Below are 25,468 nucleotides of genomic sequence, written 5' to 3'. Positions count from 1 at the left end.
TAAAATTATTTAAATGAACAATAAATTATCTGGGGAGGAGGAGGGCAGAGCCATCCAATACCATGGCCCCTCCTTGAGTGGGAAAGGCTGGCAGGGGCTGGGAAGAGACAAGGGCCCAGACTGCAACCCTCACATGACTCAGTACAGCCTCCGACTTTGCTGTCCCATCCCCAAAGGCTCAAGTTGCTCCACGTGTGGGACCCATTCGGTGGCATTACAGGCAGGCAACACCTCACTTTCCCTCCCCCATTCAGGCCCAGATCCAGGCACTTGGCTCTTGCAGCCCCATTGCATCCATCTGGGAAGAATTAATGGTGATAACACAATCTGCAGCTAGTTATGATTTCAAACTGTTTAATTGGGAACGAGGAAGATACAAATAACAAATTTCCCTCTTTCTTGTTAATTTCTTTTTTTGTAAACAAAAGGTCTCACTATTGTTTGATTTCACTGCTTCCCTGAAGGCTTTTGTGTCCTCCAAAGATGGAAGCCCTAAATGAGCGTCTTCTGGGTCCTACTGCAGGAGTCCTTTGCCTTTCCAGGCAGGAAAGTAAATCCCTCCCATCCCATATCAGATGGGTGTCCCACCAGCCACAGAGCTCCCATTGCCCTAGGGAGGGCTGGAGCCACACTCAGAGCTCCCCCCGGGCATGCCGGATGTAGTGCTGATGCAGCCCTGCTTCCTGGGCAAAGTCCTGCCCGCACTCAGTGCAGGCGAAGGGGCCGGGAAGGGGGTGGGCCTCGTGCGCCTGGCGATGCCGCCTCAGAGAAGCGGCCTGCCCAAAGGTCTTGCCACAGTCAGGACAGGGGAAGGTGGGTGGCGTGGTGGTGGGCGTAGCCGGCTGGGAGGGCCTGGCCGCTGGACCGTGGCTGCGCTGGTGGGTGATCAGGGCCTTGGAGGAGGGGAAGGAGCGGGCGCACATGAAGCAGATGAAGAGGACCCCCTGCAGCTTCTGGGCCACGAAGTCCGCTGGGTGCTCCCGCTTCATGTGACGCTCCTGGAACTTGGAGTCTGCGAAGGTGATGAGGCAGCGGGTGCACTGCAGGGCCCCCAAGTGGCCTGAGGGACATGAGGAGAGGTTGAGGGAGGCCAGCAGGAGCCTCGAGGGCCTCTCCCAGCCTCAGAATCGCACCAACAGTGAGCATGCAGGGCTTACTATGTGCCAGGTGCTATGCCAGGCCCGGACAGCAGACTTACTGGACCTGTTTTACGGATGAGCAGACTGAGGCTCAAAAAGGTTAGGTAACTTGCTGACAGTCATGAAGCTAGGAAATGAAATGGCGGAGTCAGGACTGGAACCCAGGGAGTCTGCCCTTCCTACAGAGCCATGTGATTAGAGCACAGCCTCTGGAGCCAGACTGCCTGAAACTGACTCCTGGTTCTACCACTTCCGAGGCAAGTAGAAACGGCGTTTTCATCTGGAAAATGGGGTAATGACCATATCAGTATCTACTTTATAGGGCTGTTGTAAGGAATAAACGAATTAACGTATACAAAGTGCTTAGAACAGTGTTACACAATGGTTTGCAATCATTATTGTTGAGAAAGAAAAGAAGCCCCACAACTAGGAGCTGGCCTGGCACTCACAGCTAGGCCTTGGTGTTCTCCTGTTCAGCATAAACAATTTCACAGAACATCATCAGACAAGGCCATGCTGTGACTGAGACGAATCAAGACAAGACCATGCCATGATGCCTTCTAAACACAGACAAAACGTGAACACTGTCCAAGCCACGAAAATGGCCAGACACCCCCCCACCCCCATCGTGGCTAATATGAGTGCCTGCTGCTGCTTTACCAATTACACCTGGAGCCTTGCTTTGTTCCTCCCTCCTTCTAGGTAAGATTTATTAAGATAGCCAGCCATGTACTTGCCTCTGCTTCCTGGCAGCATCCATCCACAGCAAAACCCCTTTCTTGAACCGTTCCCCAAATCACCTACCACAAGCCTAAATCATGTAATAAGTCCTTATTACTGAGATGCCCCACGGTATGTGTGCTTCCTCAGCGCAGTGAGCAATAAGCCCAACTTGGTCAACTCCAGGTGTGTTCCTGGTGGTCTCTGGCTGGAGAGCATTGACACTGTGGCTTTCATCGTTATAAATACTTAACCTCTCTTTGCCTCGGTTCCCTCATGTGAAAGTGATAATTACCATTTTCACAGAGTCTGTTAGGAGGACGGAATGAGATAACAAATGTTAAACTCTTAGAATGCACCTAGCACATAATAAGCATTCAGTAGAAGCTGTTGCTATTATCCTAGGTCAAACTGGCTACCTTCAGTAACATTAAACTTTCCCCTTTTCTGCCGCTAATCCCCATACCAGCCAGCCCCGTGAGGTGAATAGTGGCAAGCCCTTTTGAGAGATAGGGAAACTGAGGCCCAAGTCACACTGAGACTCTGGGGCAGAGTTGGGACTGGGGCTCTCTGCCCTTTCCCAGCCACCTCTCCCACCCCAAGCCTCTCTGGATGCCACTCTGTGCCTCTGAACTGCATCCCATTCATGCTTATGTGGATAGAGCAGGATGGGTACGTCTGAGGGTAATAAGGGTAGGGGTGGGGAGTAGCAGGTCCTGGGAGGGCAGCTCAGGGACCATTAACAGCTCCTTCCCAACAGGCAAATCCCCGCAACGCCCTGGACACTGAAATGCTATAGAAATCCTTTTAGCATCACAGCTCCTGCACCCCACCCATCTCTGGTCAGCAGTACTCACAGATGTCACCTCCCGGACTTTGGGGACTTCTCTCCTTGGACGAATCCTGCTGCTCCATAGTCTCTTTGGGGTGCTGGTCCTCCATGGTGACTGAGACCCCTCTGGTCAAGAGAGGAGCACGCATGACAGAACAGTAAATCAAGTGAAGTCGCTTATCTACAGCGAGTCTTAGAGGGCCCGCCAATCCTATGACCTTTGACAGGCTTGGCTTTGCCAGCCTTTGGCCGACCCCCCACGAGATAACATCTCCTTGAATTCTAACCTGATAGAGCAGCTCGCTAGAAAAGATTCAATCCTCCCAGAAGATTCAACTCCCCGGGTTTGTGACTCCCCTTAGAGCCTTCTCACTTGCGTGAGACCTCTGACCTATGCCTCCTACATCAAACTAACTCCCTGAACTCAGAGCGCGGGACCCTTGATCTTTGACACCAGCCTCATCCCCTTCTCTCCCACCTGTCTTGAGGCAGGTGGTGGTACCCACGCTTTAGCCTGCCTCCTTCCGGGAGACATCTTTCTCTGACATCCCGAAACTCTTATTGCACCTAGAGCCCCCGCTTCCCCACGCGCGCTTTCAGCCGCTGTGACCCGCTTCCCCAAGCACTGCCCTCGGCTCCCTCCCGAGGCCGGTAGCCCAGGCCTCTGCTCTTCTCCAGACAGCAGAGGGCTGCCTTTCGTTGCGCCTGTCAGTTGCTCGTCACAGCGCCGTCACCCGAAGGGAAGCGGGGTAGGGCCCACCGAGTCTCAAAGTCCCGGTGGTTTCCACGGCCTTTCGCCTGATGAGCCTTTCGAAGCCCAGATCTCGGGTTGCCATCCGACTGCAGTGATTCAGTCGCGCCAACCCGGTCCTCAAAAATAATGGGAGGGGTCCTTCGCTGCACTGGGGTGCGAAATGATGACGTTGCAAGCCTCCTTTGCCGTACAGACCTAAGCTTATTGCGCAAGTGTGTTAGGCGCTCCTGGCGCGCACGCGCTTTGGCTCCCTCATTGTTCAAGGTTCGGCGACCGCCGAGGAGAGCGAGCGCCCTTCGGCCGTTCTGCGCAGGCGCTGCAAAGGGCCCTGTCCCTGAGGTTACGCTTTCGAGATACACCCTCTCCTAAAAGGAATGACGTCAGGTTAGAGCCCCTGGAAAGGGTCTGGACATCCCCAAATCCCGGCGCTTTAGCCTCATGGGCCTCCGTCCTCGGACCCCAGAGGCGGGGCTTCTCAGCGGCTGACCGACTGCTACCGACTGCGCTGTCCCGTGTGCCGGCTGTTTGCTCGGTCGGTGATTTGGAAGGGAGGAGTGAGGGGTAAAAACATCTGTGTCACTGAGGGAGGAGGGGGCTAGAGGGCGATTTCTGAGCTTTTGAGGCGTAAAGGGAAACGCATGCAGAAAGAGGGCGGACAGGACTCCCAGGTCCCTGGGGAATAGGGCCTGGGCGCCAGATTTCTAGGTGCCTGGGAGTGATACCCGAGAACGAAAGAAGTGGACTGGGTAAAAGGCTGAAGTCTGAAACCAGGGTGGGGAAGCTAGGAAAGAAAAAGGTTGGGTGCTCCGTGACCCGGGTCTTCCTCTCTCCCCGCTTTCCAGCCATGCCTCCGCCGCGGGGTGACGTGACCATCTTATTTCTGGGGCCTCCGGGCTCGGGAAAGTCTGCTCTGATCGCAGCGCTGTGCGACAAGGATGTGGAGACAGTAGAGATCCCCGACGGCCGGCCGGATTCCGGGCTCCCCAGCCTGAGAGCTGCAGGCCCAGGCCTCTTCCTGGGCGAGCTGAGCTGCCCACCCGCAGCGCCGGGGCCCTGGGCGGCGGAAGCCAACGTGCTGGTATTGGTGCTGCCCGGCCCCGAGGGGAATGAGGAACCCTTGGCCCCAGCGCTGGGGGAGGCAGCGCGGGCCGCCCTGGCCCGAGGGACCCCGCTGCTGGCTGTGCGGAACCTCCGTCCCGAGGAGTCACAGCATGTAGCCCAGGCCCGGGATCAGACCGCAGCCCGGCTGGACAGCGCCGGATTGGGCGCCGCGGCTCTCTTTGTGCTACAGACCGACTGCCGCAGCAGCGACGGCTGCGAGGAGCTGGAGCGCCTGCGGGCGGCGCTGCGGAGCCAGGCGGAGGCGCTGCAGAGGTGAGCGCGGCGTTTCAGGGTGGGTTGAAGAGGACCGGTGCTTTATTTAGTCTGTACTTCCCACCCCTAAGGTGCTCTTTGAGGTCTGTGAGACCCCGCCCTCAGCGAGTTTGGGGCCAACCTTAACGGGATTATCTGCTGGAAGCCCTGCTCCCTCGTCCAAATCCCGACCCTCAGCGCAGGTTTTGAGGTCCACGAGGTTCCACCTCAAACTAGCGCTCTGTGCTTGACCCTTTTCTATCACCTAGGCCAAGGGTCAGCTAGAAGTCCGGACCTGTCATCCAGGTTCCGCCTCCTGCGAGCGCTCTGAGGTCGTGAGCCCCCGCTCCCTCGCGAGAATTCTAGGAGGGGCCGGGACCTAGCGCCCAAACCCTGCCCCCAGGCCAAAGTGTGAACGAGGGCTCACTCTCTCCAGGCAAGCTGGTGATCCCCGCGACGCTTTTACCCGAAGACTCCACTCTCCAGTCTTCACCCTCCTCCCCACCATCTGCTTGGTTCTCAAGCGACCCCAGTCCCCGGAGAGCCACACCCTAAACGAGCTTTGTCGTTTCGGGGGCCCTCCCCCACTTCCTTTTTCTAATCCCCTCTCGTTTCTGTGTCCACTTGCTGGCTACCTGCTGAATTTTCTCCCCCAGCCCCAAGCGGCCTCCTTTTATAGACGTCAAAACGAGGCTCAGGGAGGGGCAGCCTCTCCCCCAGGCCCACCACTCGTCTTTCTTCCTTAGCTACACGCCCTTGGTAAGAACTAGTAGATGAGGGTTCTCCCCTCACCTGTCTTTACAGCCCTCCTAACTCCTAGTCTCAGGAAAGAGCGCCCTTGGTGACCTTGCCCTTGTCGAATAGGGCTCGATTTTCGTTTCGTCCTCAATACAGTCGCCATTCTTTCTTTGCTCTAAACTCCACTCTCTATGAGTTTTGCCCCGCCCAGCAGGCCTTTTTCTTAATCCTACTGGTCCCTCGGAAAGACCCGCTCTCGGCTCTGTTGGCAACCTGATTTCTGATTTCAATCCAGCCGTCCCACCCCTTCTTTAAGCCCCTCCCTTTTCTTCATAGCCTCTGATTCTGTTTCCGTGCCATTAATCTGGCCCCTCCCTTTCCTGATTATTCGGAAAGCTCCGCCTTGTCATCATAGCCCAGTCCTGTCCCCCTAGCCCAGCTCGCCAGCATTTAGCCCCTCTTCTGCCCTTGACCCCATCCCTCCCTTTCTCCGCAGGCTCCTGCCACCGGCTCAGGATGGCTTCGAGGTGCTGGGCGCTGCAGAGTTGGAGGCTGTGCGCGAGGCCTTCGAGACGGGTGGCCTGGAGGCGGCGCTGTCATGGGTTCGGGCCGGCCTGGAGCGACTGGGCAGCGCGCGCCTGGACCTGGCCGTGGCCGGTAGAGCTGACGTGAGCCTTGTGCTGAACATGCTCCTCGGGTTAGATCCTGACGACCCAGGTGCGGTGCCTGCTTCGGCGCCCGCGGAGCCCATGCCCTACCCGGCCCCAGAGCGCCCCAACGTGGTGCTCTGGACCGTGCCTCTGGGCTCCGCGGGCACTGCTGCCGCCCTCCACCCAACCCACTACGACGCTCTCATCCTCGTCACCCCTGGGGCCCCCACTGAGAAGCACTGGGCCCAAGTCCGGCCCTTGGTGCTACCAGATACGCCGCTGGTCTGCGTGCGAACAGACGGCGAGGGCGAGGATCCGGAGTCCCTGGACGAAGAGGAAAAGAGCGGCGAGAGCTTAGAGAACGCAGGCGGAGGGGGGTTTGAGAATGCACGCAGTGAGGGAAGGGAGAAACGTGGCCCTGGATCGCAGAAAGCAGGCAGTGGGGAAGGTTCAGAGGACGCAGGCAGCGAGAGTTGGCAGCCGGTTGGCGTCGGCGTGAAGAAACCGAGCAGCGGGGACTCAGAGCGCGCGGCCGCACTGAGCCCAGAGGACGAGACGTGGGAGGTGCTGGAGGAGGCGCCGCCGCCGGTGTTCCCGCTGCGGCCGGGCGGCCTCCCGGGGCTGTGCGAGTGGCTGCGGCGTGCGCTACCCCCGGCCCAGGCGGGGGCGCTGCTGCTGGCTCTGCCACCCGCGTCTCCCCGCGCGGCCCGGACCAAGGCTGCGGCGCTAAGGGCCGGGGCGTGGCGGCCGGCCCTGTTGGCTAGCCTGGCGGCGGCGGCGGCCCCAGTGCCGGGGCTGGGCTGGGCCTGCGACGTGGCGCTCCTGCGAGGTCAGCTGGCCGAGTGGCGGCGGGCGCTGGGGCTCGAACCCGCGGCGCTGGCACGACGCGAGCGCGCGCTGGGCTTGGCGCCGGGGGAGCTGGCCGAGCGGACGCGCTTCCCGGGTCCGGTGACGCGCGCCGAAGTGGAGGCGAGGCTGGGCTCGTGGGCGGGCGAGGGCACCGCCGGGGGCGCGGCGCTGGGCGCGCTCTCCTTCCTGTGGCCGGCGGGTGGCGCGGCGGCCACCGGGGGCCTGGGCTACCGCGCGGCGCACGGCGTCCTGCTGCAGGCGCTCGACGAGATGCGGGCCGACGCCGAAGCAGTGCTGGCACCGCAGGTGCCCGCGCAGTGAGGGGGGGGTTGAGGGCCGGGGCTTCCGGGGTGCCCCGTGTCCCGGCTGCTCGGCTTGGTCAGGGGTTGAGGACTCCAAGTCGCCATTAAGAGGGAGAGGGCGTGGGGATCCAGATTCTGGCATGCTAGTATGGGATGTCTGGGCTTGTGAGGTCACAGAGCCGGGGCGGGGGGGGGGGGCGGGGCGCGGGGGCCGCCACTCAGAATCCCGGGTGCTTGAAGGCGGTGAGGGTTCTGACTACCGGTTGGAATGTGTGACTTCTCGTCACCAGGATTCCTGGGTCCTGAAGGGGAATAGAGTTCGGGGGACAAGACTCCTGATTTCTCTGGGGGACCAGAGGGTGTGACCCTCAGACTCCTAGACTCCTGAACTCCTGAAGGGAGTTAAGGGTTTGGGACTCCTCCAAGGGGGTATATCTTGGTCTCCAAAGAGTAGAAACTGGATCTATTAGGTGTCAAGTCCTCCAGGGGGAGAGGAGGTGGAAGCCCTGATTCCTGATGAAGGGGGTCTCCATCACACCGGGGACTCTAGCATGGAGGAGGGGGTCTGGGTTCCCCAGGGAGCTGGAATCCTTGGGCTTCTGAGCCACAAAGGGATTTAAGGTCTGGGTTTCTGCGGGTTGGGGGGATAGGCCTGCATACAAAGGGGGCTTTGAATTTTCATTGGGGGAAGGAAGGATCTCTGGAGTCTCAGAACTCCTGGCTCCCAAGAGGGCTGTGGACCTTGGTTCCTAATTCATGGGTGGTGGAAGGTCTCCAACTAGAGGAGGGAATAGGGGGCTGTGTGAGAGATCTGGAGACCTTTGGTTCCTCTTGGGGAATAGAGGGGTCTCTAATAGTTGCTCCACCAGGGGCCTGGTGACCCAGATTTCTTTCCCAGTTGTTGTTGGGAGAATGGTACCACAAAAATGAGAGGAGATAAGAGTTCTGGGCATGGTGGGCTCTGGGGGGTAGCCAGAGACCAGGAATGAGGCCTTCTGGGTGTGGAAGGACAGAAACCCCTACCTCAGAGGTATCTCCCAAAAGTCCCTAGTGGATTTGGATCCTGGTAACTAACTGCCTTTTTCTGAGTTTGACTGGAAAGGGATATGACTGCCCCCATTTTATAGGTGCTGAGCGATTATGGGGCTCTCTGGGGACTCTGTTCGTCTGTCCCTCTCTCCTTTAGGGGTTTCTATCTTTTTTTGGTCTTGGTTTCTTCTGTCATTAAACCTTAACCCTTTCTGACCTTGGTATTATATACACCTGCCTTTTGGGAAGAGCAACCGTACTGCTGCACTGATCCAAACGCTTCTGTGTTGGCTACCTCAGGTATCCCCGAGAGAGACACAGAGAATGCCACAGTGAGCAAGGGACCCACGGAGCAGCTGGGCAGGTGTTCCACACCGTGGGAATGTGCCACAGTGAGGCAAAGGCAGAAACCACAGTCCTTGGAATGTTCTAGGCTGCCAGCTACAAATAGAGGAGAAGCCACAGGTCACAGAACTCTTCAATGCCAAAAACAGAAAGGGAGGACCTGAGAGGCCATCCAGCAGAATCTCTGTTATGTTAGATGGGGAAAGCAAAACCCAGAGAGGGCGGGCTCTAGGCCCAACAGCACACACCAAGGCCCCTGCCTGTTCTTATTTCCTGCCCCCTCCCATCCCCCGAGTCAACCTGATCTTCCTTCTGATGCTTGAGTGGGCCACCTGGGATCCTGCCTCAGGACCTTTGCACTTTCTGTTATTTCTGCCTAGAATGCTCTGCTCCCAGATCTTCCCACGACTGGCTCCTTCTTGTCAATCAGGTCTCAGCTCAAGTGTCCCCTCAGAGAAGCCTTCCCTGACCTCTGTAACTGAAGTAGCTCACACCCCCACCCCTATTATTCGTCTTGGCCGGTTATTTTTCCTTGTAGCAATTATTACTATAGAAAATTACCTTATTTATTTATTTACCTATTTATTGGTTATTATCCCCATACCTGTCCTGTTCTCTGCTGTACCCCCGGCACCTAGAATAGTGCTTGACACACAGAAGGTGCTTAGTAAATATTTAATTCATTAATCAGTGGCAGAACTAGGGCTGGAATTTAGGTCATCAGCCTCTTGCCACAAGACAGGGAAAAGGTGCGAGATGGGGGAGAAACAAGTATCTCATGGGAGAGGAAGCTCCTGTCAGGTCAGGGGACCTGGGAAGCAAACAGCTTTGCAACTGTCACTCCGGGTGACGTGGGCCAGTGCCTTATTTTCCCACCTGTGAAATGAAAGGGCTGGACAAGAACCATAAACACTTCCGAGATCCTGTTTCCTTTGACGGCTGAAGACAAGGGTAACCAATCTGAGGGGCAGGTACTTGAGGGGCGGTTCCACCATGTCTACCTTGAACTCCTACCACCGGCCCAATCTGTCCCATTAAAGTTGAGATGGCCAAGATGGGGAGAAGCATCTGGCTCTATACTGAATGGCTCCAAGCATTGTCCTCAAAGCTCTTCTGGCCTTAGGAGAACGTTCCTCATCCATATCTGTAAGAGCCAGTACCACACTGTCTCCTCCTCAAGTCCAGCGTTCAAGCATCTCCATCAAGCCTGCCTGCCACGTGCAGGGGCAGGAGGCGCGCAGAGCAGTGCTGTCCAGTAGAAACAGGATGTGAGCCACATGGGTAGTTTCAAATTTTCTAATAGCCACGTTAAAAAAGGAAAAGGAAACAGGTGAAAGTAATTCTAATATGTTTTACCTCAGTATATCCAAAATACTGCAGCATGGAATCAGTATAGGAAACTACTAATGAGCTGTTTCACATTCTTTTTATGCTAAGTCTTTGAAATCTGCTGTGTATTTCTCACAGCACATCTCAATTCAGATGATAAGTTTTCATCAGAAATATCTGACCTCAATTTAGAATTCAGAAACCTCATATTTGGAGAAGTCGATTCATATACCCAAGTTGTCCCAATTGTATTGGATAGTTTTCCAATAACTGAGATGAGTAGTAATTTTTTTAATTAATCAGAAGTAACTAAAATGTAAGCTTCAGTTTCCCCGTTGCACCAGGCACACGTGGTGAGTAGCCACTGTATTAGACAGCACAGCCCTAGAACACTTCCCGTTCCCACGGGGAACTCTGTGCACATTGCTCTAGGGTCAGAGGGCCCTTTGACTGACCATGGGGGTGACCTTGGGCAAGTCACTCAGCAAATGGCATCTACCTCACAGGGTTACGGCGAGAATTCAGTGTATGCACGTATGTACATGCATTCTTTCTCATGCACAGCGACGAACTTGCAGCCCCTCCTGGAAGCTGGCACACTGGGAGCCCGAATGTCAGTCTCACCCCCATGCCTTTGCTCGGAGTGCCCTCCTCTCTTCCTGCCGCTTTGCCACCATCTCTGACTTGGTCCCGTCCGACATCTCTCCTCTCTACGTGTCCCTCTTCCAAGGACCCTCTGCCCTCAGGCCAATGGCCATCATGCCTGAGATCAAATCTGAGAAAGCAAGACCCAGTTTTGTTTTCACGTGTCGCTGTCCGTTGTGGAGTGTGCTGATTGTGTTTACGTAGTTGTAGATTGGCACTCTTGGGTGTCACGACTATCTTTTAGAGTGGTTGCCTTTAAAATCATGACTTTTAAAGGGATTGAATTTTAGGCTCTGTAGAGGCAGCAAGTTGCTAGTGAGGCATCTGTCTCTGGGAGCATCCAAGCAGAAAAGACGAAGGGCCCCTTTTGGATGGGTTGCTGGCTGCCGTCAGGGTGTGTCTACAAGGCACCTGCAGGCTGGAGGGCCCTTGAAGGCAGAAATTCAAGGAGAAGTATGGTGAATCTTGGCGTTGCCATCGCCAGAAGCAGAAGAGGCACAAAAGCCTCGTTACCTTAGCTGAGTTTCATGCTTGTCTGGATAATGGTGGGGAGACGTGTGTCCACTGAGGTAGGAAGCCATGAAGGCGGGTGAATCAAGGGTGGGTTGGCCTGTGGTGCTTTTTGGAGCAGTGAATAAAAAAGTAGAAATTCCATTGTGTGTCTGTTCTTCCGGGGTTTAAAGGGGAAAAAAGATGCTTGGGATTTTGACTGGAGCTGGAAGCCTAGACTCCTGGGTCCCTGGAGAGGAGAGACGGTGGGGGTCTGTTCAGGATAGACTCCCTCGGGCTGGAATTGAGAGACTTTCAGTTTTGCCACCCTGGAGGGGCTGGAGCGGACTATTAATTGTTTACACCTTGGGGGCTGTGATGGTAAACGTCTCAGCTTCGGAACCAGCTTGGCCCATTAATGCCCCCAGTCAGTTCAGCTTCTCTGCAGCCCTGCCCTTGGATTGTCCCTTCTCATCCTGACTCTAGACCTGGTCATGGGACCTGCTTGGCTACTGAGACAACAGCAAAGATGATGAGCAGAGGCTTGAAAAGTGCTCATGCATTGGGACTTCCTCTCTTGCCACCCGGGGGACCCCTGTCACTGCCACCACATCAAGAAGTCCAGGCTAGGGAATTCCCTGGTGGTGCAGTGGTTAGGACTCGGCGCTTTCATTTCCCGGGGCATGGGTTCCATTGCCGGCTGGGGAACTAAGATTCCCGCAAACCCCACAGTGTGGCCAAAAGATAAAAAGTCCAGGCTAACCTGCTGGTGATAAGAGACATGTGGCGCAGTCAGCCCTGACACCCCAATCAGTGTCAGCCCTCTGAAAGAGAGCTGCCTGGCTGGCCAGCAGCTGAACCCAGCAGACACCAGAAGAACCATCACCCAGCTGATCCCAGACCACATTGCCAACCAATTATTCTAAGCAACTGAGGTTGGGAGGGGCTCGTTACGTAGCAAAGGATAACTGATACAGGCTTGTCGGCTCTCTCTGTGATGTGGTCTCTTTCTCCCCTCAGTGTGACCCAATGACTAAAATCTTAAGCTCTGCCACTTTTTAGCTGCTACGACCACCAATGTGACATTCCTTCTCTGAGCCTCAGATTCTTCTGAAAACAGGGATGAGAATAATAGCGCCTATCACATGGAGTAGTTGTGAAGACAAAATGAAAAACAGCCTCGAGAGGTCATGGTGGCCATTCGTGCTGGTTATGAAATGTGTCTGGCCAGGCGGGGGCCGGGGTGGGGCATTTGGGGCCCGGACTACGCTTCCTCCTCCTCTCCCAGTGGGGTTTGGTTGGGTCATGTGACTAGCTCCATCCAGTGAATTGTGTCAAGTCACTTCTGGGTGGCAGCATTTAATCATCCATGTGAAACCTTCCTGGGCTCTCTCCTGTGCACAGAAATCGGCATTAAGTTGGTGACTGCTCCACGATCATGATGAGCAGAACGCCCTGTGGACGGTGCTAGACACGGAAGGTCAAGAATAAATCAACCTTTTTTTGTTTTTTTAAGATTTTTTGGATGCGGACCCTTTTTAGAGTCTTTATTGAATTTGTTACAATATTGCTCCTGTTTTATGTTTTGGTTTTTTGGCTGCGAGGCATGTGGGATCTTAGTTCCCCCACCAGGGATCGAACCTGCACCCCCTGCATTGGAAGGCAAAGTCTTAACCGCTGGACCACCAGGGAAGTCCCTTAAATCAACCTTTTGTGAATGGGTACTTCTTCAGCAAATACCACTCCTCTCCCTCCCACTGCAGGGGGAGTATACTTCCCTGCTCCACTGATGTTGGCTTTGACCATATGATTTACTTTACTCCATGGAACGTTAGCACCCCCGACCTCAGCAGAGGCCTTTGGTGCACTTGGTTTTTGTGCCCCCGTGATCTGCCACGAGAAAGACATGAGCCAGGGAGCCGCTGATCCCAGAAGACTGTGAAATGCCATGGAGGAGCACTTGAATCCCCCTCCCTAACTGGACCCAAACCCATCAAAGCACAGCCAGAGCAGAGCTGCTCCAGCCACCTACAAACCCTTAGAAAGAAGAACGATTGTTGTTACAATCTCAGTTTGCAGATGGTTTGTTACACAAGCATAACTACAGCATGAATTGACTAATATAACTTTGTTGCTTTAAACCACTGAGATTAGGGACTTGTTTGTTACTGTAGCATAATCGATTCTGTCCTGACTGATGCCAGGGTCTAGCACCTGCCAACTAATGGCCACTCAGTAAGTGGCAGCTATTAGGATGATAACTATTTGGCCAGACACATTGTCTCCAGAACCAACATTGTCTGAAAGGTGCTAGGCACTGCACTGAGTGCTTTTTTAGTTTTCTTTCATTTGACTCTTAAGACAGCCCTTTGAGGTTATGACTATTAATATCCACATTTTACAAATGTGGAAACCTAGGCAAAAGAGGGAGAGGTTAACCGGGAGAGGTGATCATGGACTCTGGAGTCTGATCTTCCCTAGCTGTTTGACCCAAGCCAAGTGACACCGCAACCTGTGCCTCAGTTTGTTCCTCTGTGAAATGGGGAGAATACTTTCAACTTCAGAGTTGTTGTGATTCTGAAGTGAGGTACTGCAGGAAAACACCTAGCCTGGGGACCCAGCAGGGAGTAATCCCTTAACAAAAGGTAGGGTCTTCCCAAAGGTTGAGACCCCTGCTTTTTGCACCCCACCTCCCTGAAATGCATCACATCCCAAGGACTCAGTCTTGTTCTGTTAAGCTGTTTAATATATTAGCACATGGGAAGCTGTAGCTGAGAACAAATCGAGACCAAACGTGGCATATGCCTCAGTTCTTCACTTAGCCTTGCCAGAAGGCTGGGGGTCTGGAAGGCAGTTGGCCTGGGTGATGGTGTAGATACGAGAGGCTGAGGGCACCAGGGTCCCGGGCTTGGTGCGGCAGGCATTCTCTGTAGCACAGCCCCGAGTAGCAAATATGACACCTGTTGGGGGGGAGGGATTTCAGACTGGAGTCAGGACTTCCAACCCCTCCCTCCTCATGACCCTGGGGTCATGCCCTGCCACCTCCTCACCCAGTTCTCTGGACCCACTCTCTCCCCTAGAATCCGGAAGTGGGAGCCTCCAGTTCTGGGAGCCTCCCTGTCCCCTCCTCCAGAAGTCTAGGTGCCCCTCACCAGTCTGCACTTTGCCGGCGTAGGTGATGCAGTGGCTTTCCTGGCCAACGCAGAGCACTTTCTTAGTTGAAGAGCATGTTTCCTTGAAGGGGGCGATGCAGGTAAGGCACTGGAGGCCATTCTCCGTACGATTGTTCTCAGGAGCTGGGGAGGAGGGTGGAGTGTAAGGTGTAAGGAACGTTCAACCCTTTCCCAACCTCACAACAACCCTGAGGACACCGGTTGCTAACGGACACTGCATTTTACAGGCGAGGAACTGAGGCTCAGAGCAAGGAAGACGCTTGCTAAAGGTTACGGCGCGGGTCAGTGGCGGGGGCTCACAGCAGGCTCTCAGGCGGGGCAGGAAGGGACTCCAGATGTGGGGCTGAGCTGGCACTTACTGGGCAGGGTATCGTGGTTGCAGACGTCGCTCTGGCAGCAGCGTGTGTTGGACACCATGTAGTTCTCAGGGTCCATGGTGATGGAGACAAATCCTGAGCTGCAGGCGCTGGATTTCATGCACCCCTTGTAGGTGTTCACCGACTGGTGGCCCTCTGCAGGATGGCGAGGGAGGGGAGGGCTCAGGGGCCCTGGCCCGGACCCCGGCTTCCAGGTCTCTCCCAACCTTACAGCTGCCCCAGCCTGCTGCTGTCTAGGGAGGTCTCTTCCAGCCCCCCAGAGTCATACCCCCTTATCTGCCTGGGGCATGGTCTGGACTGCTTATTAGGTCCGCTCCACCCCACCCCCTCCAGGCTTTGGTGGTCCCTTGCAGTTCCCATCGGCAAGCCCTGGTGCCTGCCTGAGCGGTCCCTTCTGCCCCACGCCACCCCACTGCCATCCTCTAAGGGTCACACCTGTAGTGGTCTTTTTCAGGCCGCCTATGGCTATCCCCATGGCGGTGTGAAATGGTCTCTTCCAGCCTTTCGCCCTCCCCTGACCTTTGGAATCCCTTCCACCAAATGCTGGAATGCCACCCTCGCCCCCCCACCCTGTAACACCCATATCCTTCTCTGTCTAACGTGGTCTCTTCCAGATTTCCCCAGGGTCACTCCCCAGACCTCCCACCGATGGTCTCTTGCTGCCCTCCTTGGCTACTCTCAGGTCTTGCCTGAAGTGGTCTCCGTCCAGTCTCCACGGCCTTCCCCCTCGCACCCCCAGAGTACGGTGGTCTCTTCCAACCCTAGGGTTTCCCCTCTTTACCCCACAGAAAGGTGTTTTTTTCCCCAACTTCCTCCTGCAGTCCCAGGGTCCCATCTCCCTCCCATATACTCCTGGGCGGCCTCTTCAAGACTTTCAGGTCCCTCCCCCACCTGCCCACTCTTGCTAGGTGAGTAGGGCAGCGTGCAATCTTCTATCCCACTTACCTTACACACCCCCTCCGGTCGGAATGGTTCCTTCCTACACTCAACGTTGGGCTTACCTCCTGTCACATCCTTCCTTCTCCAGTCTCACACCGTGTCCCACCATCTTCCTTTAACTAAGGGTTTCTGGGTCTCTTTCAGCTTTGAATGAAAACCCCACCCGCCGTGGTTTCTTCCTTTGCTCCCCTTCTCCCCCATCCTCCCTCAGGTCTGCGATAGTCCCTTCCATTGAAGTCTCCCATTTTACTCATATGTCTCCCCATTGCCGCAGCTCCACTTCTTCTTTGTGATAATTTGCTCCATACTTCAGGATTATCTCTTCCCTCTCCTGTCTGTTCTGTTATATCTCGCCCCTCTACCCCAATATCATCTCTCCTCTTCTTGTCAGGAATGGTCTCTTCCAACCCGCATCCCTAGGGGATCCCTCCCGCCCCAAGTGGTCAACCTGGTCACATTCCTTCCAACCCACCCCAGCCCCTTCCTTCTCCTCTACACGCCCCCCTCCACCTCTTGCATGTTAGATTTTTCCCCTCTCGCGATTTCCCTCTTTCCCCTTCTCCTTTTCTTTCCTAATCCCCTCCTGCCTAAGAAAGTCTCTATATCTGCGCCCCACCCCGCCACCCATCAACTCTTTGGAGTCTAATTTTCAGAAATTCCTGACAACAGTGGTTTCTGTCGTTCCATCGGATTCTCTTCGCTCCATCCACCTCGAGATTGCCTTTCCCTCTTTCCTGCCCGCTCACCGCTGGAAGGTTCCTCCCCGCGCGTGCTGGTATCTGCTACCCCGAAAGCACAGCCCCCGCCCCAGGATCTGACGCCACGCCCTGCCCTCTTACTCCTGCTGCTGTGAGCCACGATGATCACGCAGGAGTCCTGGTCGGGGTCACAAGTTTGCACATTTCCACTGCACGTGGGTCCGGAGCCTGTACACACCTCACAGCTTAGTGGGTACCCTGCAGGGTAGAGAGCAGGGCTCTAGTCAAGGGTGGTGTGGTCTGCGGACCAAGACTTCGGACGGAGTCCAGAGGGGGATGGGGGGGGCGGTCTGAGGGAGGTTTGTTCTTGGGCGGGGCATTGGCGGCTGTCCAGGGAACCGTCCGAAGCTCCGGCAGAGATGCGGTGGTGTTCCAGCGAAGCTGCTTTCAGGGCTGGGAAGCGACTCCACCAGGGAGCAAGTTTACCTAATTACAAGGCTCGGGACTTTGGACGCTAGGGTCCTCTGAGAAAGTTTGGGGACAGGGAGGGGTCCTGGTGAAGGTTTCCATGCACTTTTGTGAAGCTTCAGGTCGAGCTGCTTCTCGGAAGTGAGATCCTCTTCCCCGTGTATCCTGCCTTCTAAAGTCTCTGGGCCACCTACCACGCGTAGGTCTTATAGACAGTAGGAGCCCAGGCAGGGGTACCTGAGGCTGGGATCTGCATCCCAGGTCAAGAAGGGAGAGCGAGGACCAGGAGGGCAAGCGCACGGACCCCTTGGTCCTGAGAGAGGAGGCAACTGGGGGCCCAGACACTGGGCAACTGCGTCCTGGGGAAGGTGGGGCTTGCCTGAATTCCTGCATCTAGGGGAGGACACCAGGGGTCTGAACTCCTTAGAGCTCTGGGAGAAAGAAAATCTCTCCCCCGCCCCATCATTTTTTTAGAAAAAGATTTCCCTTTCTAATCATACTCTCATCTGATTTTCTAGAATTCAGACGTCTTTTTTTTTTTTTTTTTTCTTTTTTGGCCGAGCTGCGTGGCATGCGGAATCTTAGTTCCCCAACCAGGAGTCGAACCCCCGCCCCCTGCAGTGGAAGCGCAGAGTCTTAACAACTAGACCCCCAGGGAAGTCCCCAGATGGCTTATTTTGAGACCTTGCCTGGGGGCCAGGGGATTCAGAGCCCATCAAATCCCCTTCTTTCTCAGGGATTCACACACACAAGTTTCTGAGCTATTCCCTTGGGGCCCCAGTCTCTCTCTCTCTCTCCTTTACCCTCTGCCTTTGCCATGAATCTGAATTCCCAGGACACCTCCTCTTTCCCCCTCCCCCCTGGAGGACCTTGCCGAATGCCCTGTCATAGTCTTCTTTCCGAAGGTCCCAGGATTCCAGGCCCCTAGTCACTTACCCAGACCCAGGAGGGTGCAGAGCAGCACGGAGGCCAGCAGGAAGGTCTGCGGTTTCGTGGAAAGACTCATGATGGATGAGTGAGTGAATCTGCAGTCCCAGGTCCCCAGCTCTTCTTATAGGAAGCTGAGGAGGGCTGGGTCTGGACCCACCCTACCCCTAGGGTGAGAAAGAAGTGATGTAAGATCTGGGGGCAGGTCTCTGTGGCTCTGGGGTGGGGAGGCAGAACCAAAATCCGAATGCGACATGGGCATCTTGTGCCCAGCCCCCTCCTCCACGGGGACCCAAAGAGTCTGGACTTCCAGCCCTCTCTTCCATCAGGACCCAGAAAGTCACTTCCCTATTTTCTCACATTCCCCCCCGCCCTTTTTTTTTTTTTCTGACCTGACGCCCAAGATCAGGATCTCAGAATCGGGTCATTTGATTCCCTGCAGGGTAGAGCGGCAGCTGGGACTGAGATCCCCTTCTATCTCCTCCCAAGCAGGAGCCCAGCGTGGGTGGGGCCCCACCTGGGAGCGTCCAGCATGTCCAGGCTTGTTCTGTGGGGGTACGCTTGGCTCATACTTTTCCGTGTTTGGGCTGTCTCCAGCTCCGACCCCACCCCAAGATGCCCTTCTGGGTCTCTCGGGGACTGAACAGAGGGGTGCTTGTCACCAGGCAGGGGTGGGCGTAGTACGAGACAGATGCCCATAGGTCACATTGGAAAACTGAGGCATGGTTGGTTGGAAGCCCTCAAGGCTGGATGTGTGTTTGGGCACGTGCATTGTGTTTTATTTAGGTTCTGTACCCACTCTCTCTGCCTCAGGCATAAGCTTGAGAGATCAGAGATTGTTTGTGTGCGTGTGTGTGTGTGTGTGTGTGTGTGTGTGTGTGTGTGTTGGTGGCGGGCATGGGGAGGGTAACCAGCAACCGGTGGAGGGGATCCTGTTGCGGTAGGCTCCAGGCTCCCTGCAAAAATCCACTCAGATTTGCTGGCCTCTTGCTTTCCAGGCTTCAGTTGGCGTGGTGAGGATGGCGAATTTCTTGTGGGGACCAGTCCTGGAGGCCACGCCGGTTGCTAGGCGCCCAGAAGACCTAGTGTGAAAGTCCCCGGGAGGAGGGGCTAGAGAGCGGTTTGGCCAGAGGGAGGCGGGAAAAGCTCGTTACTAGGCTGGTGGCGGGCATGGGGAGGGTAACCAGCAACCGGTGGAGGGGATCCTGTTGCGGTAGGCTCCAGGCTCCCTGCAAAAATCCACTCAGATTTGCTGGCCTCTTGCTTTCCAGGCTTCAGTTGGCGTGGTGAGGATGGCGAATTTCTTGTGGGGACCAGTCCTGGAGGCCACGCCGGTTGCTAGGCGCCCAGAAGACCTAGTGTGAAAGTCCCCGGGAGGAGGGGCTAGAGAGCGGTTTGGCCAGAGGGAGGCGGGAAAAGCTCGTTACTAGGCAACTCAGCCCTCTCGCCTCTCTCGGGAGAGACGCACTGGGCTTGCGCAGTGTTGACGCGACCTCCGGCGCGCCGCTGTTTGAAAGGCCCGAGCCTCGTGCGCTTGCGCAGTGAAGCCCGCGCAGGGCGCCCCAGCTGTCTGCACCCTAAATTCAGACCCTCCAGCATCTTCTTGGTCAGGCGAAGCCCACGACGTTGACATGCCGGAGATCCGCCTCCGCCATGTGGTATCCTGCAGTAGCCAGGACTCGGTGAGGGACTGGCGTGGAGGAGGTTGGAAGAAGTAAAGGAATTCTTGAGGGGGCTCTAGGAGAACTTTTGGAGTCTAAAAGGGGTTGGGCAATAATCAGTTTCCGGGCTGCGAAGAAAAAAGAACTTTATTTGGGGTCTTAGGAACTGATATTAGAGAGGCATAGATTTCCGTAAAACTGAAAGAGTATTGGGAGAGAGAGTCAGGGGCTTATGAGGACAAAGGTCACCAGGCGGTTAAAGTTGTCCAGAGAGAATTATAATTGCCTCTGATACAAGAAATAGTTGGCTTTAAAGAATAGGCTGTCATGAGTTACTTTAGGGTGAAGGTCCCATAAATAGATAGGCCGTCATGTGTTACTTTACGGTAAGTGTCCGATAAGTATCTCGAGTTACTCGTAGATGATCTGGATGCCTGTGTTTAATACAATAAGTGGTCAAAAGGTCACATTCCATCCAGGCTGAGACCTGCATGGTCACAATTCCTCAGTGGCCTCCCAGCTCCATTTTAGAGAGCGCTTTTAGCAATACCGACTTCATTTTGATTTTCTTTTCACCAAAGGGACTTCGTGGAATTCTAAGGAGGGTCATGGGAGAGTTTCTCAGAGGCCATAAGGGAATTCTAGGGAGATGTGGAATAGAGGAACTTCCAGAGAGAAAAGGAGGGATAGGGGAGCTTCCTTGGAAGGCCCAGGGGTGAATTTCCAGGGGAAAATGCTGTAGGGGCCTCAAGGCAGAGTGTGTGGGGATTAATAGGAAAACTGAAATCTGGGGGATCTCAATGGAATAATCTGAGAGCTGGGGACCTAGCTCTCATCTCTGTACCCTAACTTTCCCTTTCGCACCCTTCTCTCCAGACCTACCGTGCAGAAAACCTTCTCAAGGCAGACACTTATCGGAAATGGCGGGCAGCCAAGGCGGGCGAGAAGACCATCTCTGTGGTGCTGCAGGTGATTCTGCCCTCCCCCCATCTCCTTAACAGGAGTCTGGAGACCCATGGTCCCGACTCTGCTCTGGAGATAACTGGCAGTGAGTTGAGGCACTTTCCCTTTGGGCCTCAGCTTCCTCACCTGGAAAATGAGCAGTGTGGTCCCTGTGCTCCTTAGCAGGGGAGAAAGGCGATCCCGGCACTAGGCCAGGGATGAATCTGTGTGTGGCCCAGGGAGGTTGCTGCTACTTTCGGGGCCTCAGTGTTCTCAGCTGAAACAGAGTGAATCATTGCCATGTATCCTGCCTTCTAAAGTCTCTGGGCTCAGGGCTGGAAGTTGCCTCATATCATCTAAGCCAATCAACCTCATTTTATTTTTTTATTTTAAAAAATATTTATTTATTTGGCTGCGCTGGTCTTAGTTGCGGCAGGCGGGATCTAGTTCCCTGACCAGGGATCCACCCCGGGCTGTCTGCATTGGGAGTGTGGAGTCTTAACCACTGGACCACCAGGGAAGTCCACACACACTCAACCTCATTTTAAAGATGAGGAAACTGGGGCGTAGGGCAGGGCAAAGTGAAGTGGCCATTGTAAGCTACCATGTCTGGAATGCTGAGCGCTTTGGTACATTCTCTGTGAAGTTGGAGGGAGGCAAAGAGGAAAGGGTAGTTTGACCCAAGATGGTTACAGAATTCCAAACAGGCAGTTCCTCTCCGGCATGAGAAACTGGTGGGAGAAGCGAGCTAGGTGTGTTGCCAAGCATCTGCTCTTTGCCTGGTGCCGCCGGCCTGGGTGTTTTACTTGTGTGACCTGACTCTTCATGGAGTTGGATAATGTAGGGGCTGTTATCACCACTAATAAATGGCAGTGCTGAGACCTGAACCTCTTGTGGGTGTTCTTAGCCACTTTGTCATGCTGCTTTGTGTTCATACCTTGGCTTTCTTGATTTTGGCCACATTCCTGCCTTCTGAATGTAGGGGGTGTTTGGGGAGGGATGTTGGGGGCAAGGCTTACCTGATTATGTTAAAACATATTATTGTCTCTCTCTTGCCCGGTGGTTCTGAAAAAGTTTTGGTTCACAGAACCTTTTGAGAATTAGGGAGAATCTGAGAATTCTCTTCCCAGGAAAAATACACAGACCCACAAGATTTTCTGAATGATTTTAGGAATATAAATATCTCCTAGGTCCCTAACATAGTAAGAATAGTGAGAGCTAACATTTATTCAACATTACAGCTGCCCGGGAAGTCCCTGGTGGTCCAGCGGTTAGGACTCCATGCTCCGAGGGCCCGGGTTCAATCCCTGGTCAGGGAACTAAAAGAAAAAAAATTACAACTGCCAAGTCCCCATTCTAAGCACCTCACATGGGTTAATTCATTGAATCCTCATAAAAACCCCATGACCTCGAGTCTTTTATTATCCCCTTTTACAAGGAAGAAACTAGGCCCAGAGAGGTTATACAACTTGCCTAGAGCCAATTTTTTTAATTTAGTCTTGGGACATTCATTGAAGACCCCACATGTCCCTCTTACTCACCCTGTGACCTCAGGCAAATGGTTTCTTTTCTCTGAAGCTGTTTTCTCATCTGCCCATTGGGAATAATGTGATCTGAGCCCAGGGTTGTTGTGAAAATCCGGTGATGTAATGTTTGCAGAAGTGCCCTGTCAGCAGGCAGGTGTTTGTGGAAAGGGAGGAATTCGTGTGTTCATTACTGGGCGATGATTCTGCTGGGCTCTCTGATCAGGAGACGATCAGGAACATGCCATTTGGGTCTGCACCCCAGTTGCAGTGGGAGCAAGAAGAGACAGGATATGGGGAGCGAGGGAGCCAGAGGAGCCAGACGAGGCGCAGGATTCTCTGCCCTGGGAGACCAAAGGGGATATTTTAACTGTCACCAAAGTGGGAAACCTCGAGAAGGGGCAGCTTCAGAAGGTGACACATTGGTTGGGATGTCTGGGTTTGCTATGACTTTGGGACATCCAGGGGACAGCTAGCGATCGGACATGGAGCTGGAGATAGGGACGTAGGAGTTGTCAGCACAGGGACAGGCCCTGGAGACTTGGGAGTGGATGGATTCATTTGTTCATTCATTCATAGAAGCGCCTTCTGTAGGCCCAGCACTGTTGTAGGTACTGGGGGATAGTGCAGTGGACAGCACAAGACAAACATACGTCAATCCTGGGGAGATTTTATGTTGGCAAGGAAAGACTTACAGATTAATAAGTAAAACGTACGTATGTCAGGTGATGAGTGCTAGGGAGGAAATTACATGGTTAAGAGAAGTGAGGAGGGACTTCCCTGGTGGCACAGTGGTTAAGACTCTGCGCTCCCAATGCGGGGGGCTGGTGTTCGATACCTGGTCATGGAACTGGATCTCACGTGTGTGCCACAACTAAGAATTCGTGTGCCACAACTAAGGAGCCCGCGGGCCACAACTAAGGAGCTGGAGAGCTGCAAGTAAGGAGCCCGCCTACCGCAACTAAGACACAGTGCAACCAACCAAATAAATAAATAAATATTAAAAAAAGAAAAAAGAGGAATGAGAAATGCCTCCAGTGGGAGATGAGGCTGTGGCAAGAGGTTTTTTTTCTAAGTAGGGGGTTAGGGAAGGCCTTCCTGAGAAGCTAACCTTCAAGCAGAGTGAGTTATGCAGGTACCTGGGGCAGAAACAGAGTCCAAGGCAGGCTGGTGCCTGGTAGGCCGGTGCCTGGCTGGTACCTGGCTGGTGCCCGGTGGGCTGGAGGGACAACAGCAAGCCCTGTGTGTGGGTGGAGCGGAGTTGACAGGGGAGAGGGATAGGAGCTGATGGGGTGGGGGTAGAGGACCCCTAACCTACCTAAGGCCTAAAAGCCATTGTAAGGATTTAAGCATTTACTCTGCATGAGATGGGAGCTGTGGAAGGCCTCTGAGCAGAGGAGGAACAGAATGTGACTTAGGTTCTCACAGAATCTTTTATTGATTGATTGATTGATTGGCTGTGTTGGGTCTTCACTGCTGCGTGCGGACTTTCTCTAGTTGCAGGGTCTAGTTGCGGGGAGCGGGGGCTATTCTTCATTGCAGCGCGAGGGCTTCTCATTGCGGTGGCTTCTCTTGTTGCCGAGCATGGGCTCTAGGCGCGCGGGCTCAGTAGTTGTGGGTCGCGGGCTCCAGAGCGCAGGCTCAGTAGTTGTGTCACACGGGCTTAGTTGTTCCGCGGCATGTGGGATCTTCCTGAACCAGGGCTCGAACCTGTGTCCCCTGCATTGGCAGGTGGATTCTTAACCACTGAGCCACCAGGGAAGCCCCTCTCACAGAATCTTCTGTGAGGTTTCCAGGTTGAGAGTAAACTGCAGGGGAAAAGTGCTGGAGCAGGCAGCACTGTCACAGCAGTTGTCAATTTATTTCACATTGGAGACCCTTTGGAAAATCTGATGGCATTTGGCAGTTGCCAGCATGCAGGGTGACTCCAAGCTCACCGAATGCTAATTTTGGTTCTTTTCAAGCAAGTGATAAGAGGAAATTTCAGGACACAGGACACGTAGGTTGATCTGTGGATTTTCCTACTACTGTGTATTTTTTTCCCCTCAAATAGTATCTCACAATATCTCTGTATCACCATCTGGGGTTCAGCCGTCTGCTCGTGACAGCCCCACACGCCTTTTTCGTCTGCGGTGGCCGAAGGAGGCTCTGTCGCCCACCCATCGCCTGCTCCCAGGAGGGCGGTTCGAGCCTCTTTGCTAACCGCTCCTGGGCCGGTGGGAGTTACCGAGACGCAGCCCAGGTCTAACTCCCATCCCCCAGATGCTGAGGTGTGTTCTTTAGAAAAAATGTTCAGTAGCAAGGTGGACACGTTCTGTTTCTGTTTTTCAGTGGTTTTCTCATCACCCAGTTTGCCATTGTGGTGTTTTAAGATTTTTTACCTTCTTTTGACATAACACGTGTGTACAGCAAAGCATACAGTCCAGTGAATCATCACAAACTGCAGCCTGTGTACTGCCAACCAGATCAGGGAACAGAACACACCCCCCTCCCACGTCCCCTTGTGCTCCTTCCTGTCACTGCCCCCCGCAAGGGTAACCATGACCTTGATTTTTTTGTTTTTCTTTGCGGTACGCGGGCCTCTCACTGTTGGGGCCTCTCCCGTTGCGGAGCACAGGCTCCGGACGCGCAGGCTCAGCGGCTGTGGCTTACGGGCCCAGCCGCCCCGCGGCACGCGGGATCCTCCCAGACCGGGGCGCGAACCCGGTTCCCCTGCATCGGCAGGCGGACTCTCAACCACTGCGCCACCAGGGAAGCCCCATGACCTTGATTTTTAACAGCATTGATGAGCTTTGGCTGGTTTTGAATTGTTCATAAATGGAATCACAGGGTATATAGTACTTTCACCTCTGGCTGCTCTTTTCTGCCCCAGCATTGTTTGTTAGCTTCACTTTGTTAGTTTCATCCTCCTTGCTGGGTGTGGCTGCATAGGATTCCATTGTTGGAGATAACCACTGTGATTTTATTAACTTTACTTATCAAATGGGTGTTATATACATATGGTGCATAACTCAAAAGGCACAAAAGGGAGGGTATACAGTGAAAAGGAAAAATCCTCCTCACCACCTGCTTCCATTCCCTACCCCTGCCCTCCCGATTTCTGCTGCCCAGGTCTTCCCTCCTGTGGCAACCACTGTGAGCAGTTTCTCATGTGGCCCCCCGGTCACTCTGTCCATGTACAAAGCATGTATGTCCACCCCTCCCCGCCTTTTAAAAAGTACACTGTATGTAAACAGTCCTCTCCCGTGTTTTCTTCCAAGAAACTGTATCTTGGAGATCCATTGTCATGGCATCAAGTCATCTGTATGACAGACGCCAGGTCTATCTATCTTATTCTTTTTAATGGTGCATCAAGTTCTATCTTATTCTTTCATGGATGTGGAACAGTTTTTTTTGTGGTTGTTATATTGGAGTAGAGTTTATTAACAATGTTGTGTTAGTTTCAAGTTCTACCTTATTCTCTTTAATGGTGCATCAAGTTCTATCTTATTTTTTTTTTTTAATTTTTATTTATTTATTTATTTTTTAACATCTTTTTTGGAGTATAACTGTTTTACAATGGTGTGTTAGTTTCTGCTTTACAACA

At 54.1% G+C, this 25,468-nt stretch overlaps 4 protein-coding genes across 11 annotated transcripts in view; 2 read left to right on the top strand and 2 right to left on the bottom strand.

The window, feature by feature from the left end:
* Window positions 1–342: 342 nt before the first annotated feature.
* ZNF576 (zinc finger protein 576) lies at window positions 343–3,656 on the bottom strand. Of its 6 annotated transcripts, none has more exons than XM_055078954.1 (3): window positions 3,641–3,656; window positions 2,717–2,817; window positions 343–1,060 (listed from the first exon to the last, which is right to left on the bottom strand). In XM_055078954.1, the coding sequence occupies exons 2-3, from the start codon at window positions 2,799–2,801 to the stop codon at window positions 633–635; spliced, it is 513 nt and encodes a 170-aa protein (XP_054934929.1). In that variant the 5' UTR covers window positions 2,802–2,817; window positions 3,641–3,656; the 3' UTR covers window positions 343–632. The 6 variants fall into 6 exon arrangements, with proteins under 6 accessions (XP_054934929.1, XP_007107743.1, XP_028333646.1 ...); XM_007107681.4 differs by lacking the exon at window positions 3,641–3,656 and adding an exon at window positions 3,452–3,604; XM_028477845.2 differs by lacking the exon at window positions 3,641–3,656 and adding an exon at window positions 3,321–3,433.
* A 70-nt stretch (window positions 3,657–3,726) lies between these two features.
* On the top strand, window positions 3,727–10,741 carry IRGQ (immunity related GTPase Q). 3 transcript variants are annotated; one of them, XM_024132435.3, is made up of 3 exons: window positions 3,727–3,829; window positions 4,288–4,819; window positions 6,033–10,741. In XM_024132435.3, exons 1-3 carry the CDS (start codon window positions 3,820–3,822, stop codon window positions 7,354–7,356), a joined length of 1,866 nt encoding a protein of 621 aa, XP_023988203.1. In that variant the 5' UTR covers window positions 3,727–3,819; the 3' UTR covers window positions 7,357–10,741. The 3 variants fall into 3 exon arrangements, with proteins under 3 accessions (XP_023988203.1, XP_028333643.1, XP_028333644.1); XM_028477842.2 differs by having other exon boundaries at window positions 3,732–3,977; XM_028477843.2 differs by having other exon boundaries at window positions 3,732–4,006.
* A 3,247-nt stretch (window positions 10,742–13,988) lies between these two features.
* Window positions 13,989–17,871, bottom strand: PINLYP (phospholipase A2 inhibitor and LY6/PLAUR domain containing). The gene is made up of 5 exons (XM_007107732.2): window positions 17,766–17,871; window positions 16,503–16,619; window positions 14,707–14,859; window positions 14,327–14,470; window positions 13,989–14,134 (listed from the first exon to the last, which is right to left on the bottom strand). Exons 1-5 carry the CDS (start codon window positions 17,833–17,835, stop codon window positions 13,989–13,991), a joined length of 630 nt encoding a protein of 209 aa, XP_007107794.1. The 5' UTR covers window positions 17,836–17,871.
* Window positions 17,872–19,291: 1,420 nt separating this feature from the next.
* Window positions 19,292–25,468, top strand: part of XRCC1 (X-ray repair cross complementing 1) — a 26,147-nt gene continuing 19,970 nt past the window's right edge. The window contains exons 1-2 of the mRNA XM_028478316.1: window positions 19,292–19,438; window positions 20,294–20,386. Of these exons, the coding sequence (XP_028334117.1) occupies window positions 19,388–19,438; window positions 20,294–20,386 (144 nt within the window). The 5' untranslated portion in view covers window positions 19,292–19,387. The remainder of the gene's footprint in view (window positions 19,439–20,293; window positions 20,387–25,468) is intronic.

This window comes from Physeter macrocephalus, chromosome 17 (genome assembly GCF_002837175.3).
Source record: "Physeter macrocephalus isolate SW-GA chromosome 17, ASM283717v5, whole genome shotgun sequence".
Classification (NCBI taxonomy): domain Eukaryota; kingdom Metazoa; phylum Chordata; class Mammalia; order Artiodactyla; family Physeteridae; genus Physeter; species Physeter macrocephalus.
This window is presented reverse-complemented; position numbering and strand designations above follow the sequence as displayed.

Coding starts and splice junctions, on each gene's coding strand:
- ZNF576 (XM_007107680.4), bottom strand. CDS start 2,840: ATGCGTGCTCCTCTCTTGACCAGAGGGGTCTCAGTCACCATGGAGGAC. Junction 1,061..2,716: donor AAGTCCGGGAGGTGACATCT/GTGAGTACTGCT, acceptor CATGTCCCTCAG/GCCACTTGGGGGCCCTGCAG.
- IRGQ (XM_024132435.3), top strand. Junction 4,820..6,032: donor CAGGCGGAGGCGCTGCAGAG/GTGAGCGCGGCG, acceptor CTTTCTCCGCAG/GCTCCTGCCACCGGCTCAGG.
- PINLYP (XM_007107732.2), bottom strand. CDS start 17,835: ATGAGTCTTTCCACGAAACCGCAGACCTTCCTGCTGGCCTCCGTGCTG. Junction 14,860..16,502: donor CGTGGCTCACAGCAGCAGGA/GTAAGAGGGCAG, acceptor GCCATCCTGCAG/AGGGCCACCAGTCGGTGAAC. Junction 14,471..14,706: donor CAACCACGATACCCTGCCCA/GTAAGTGCCAGC, acceptor CCTCCTCCCCAG/CTCCTGAGAACAATCGTACG.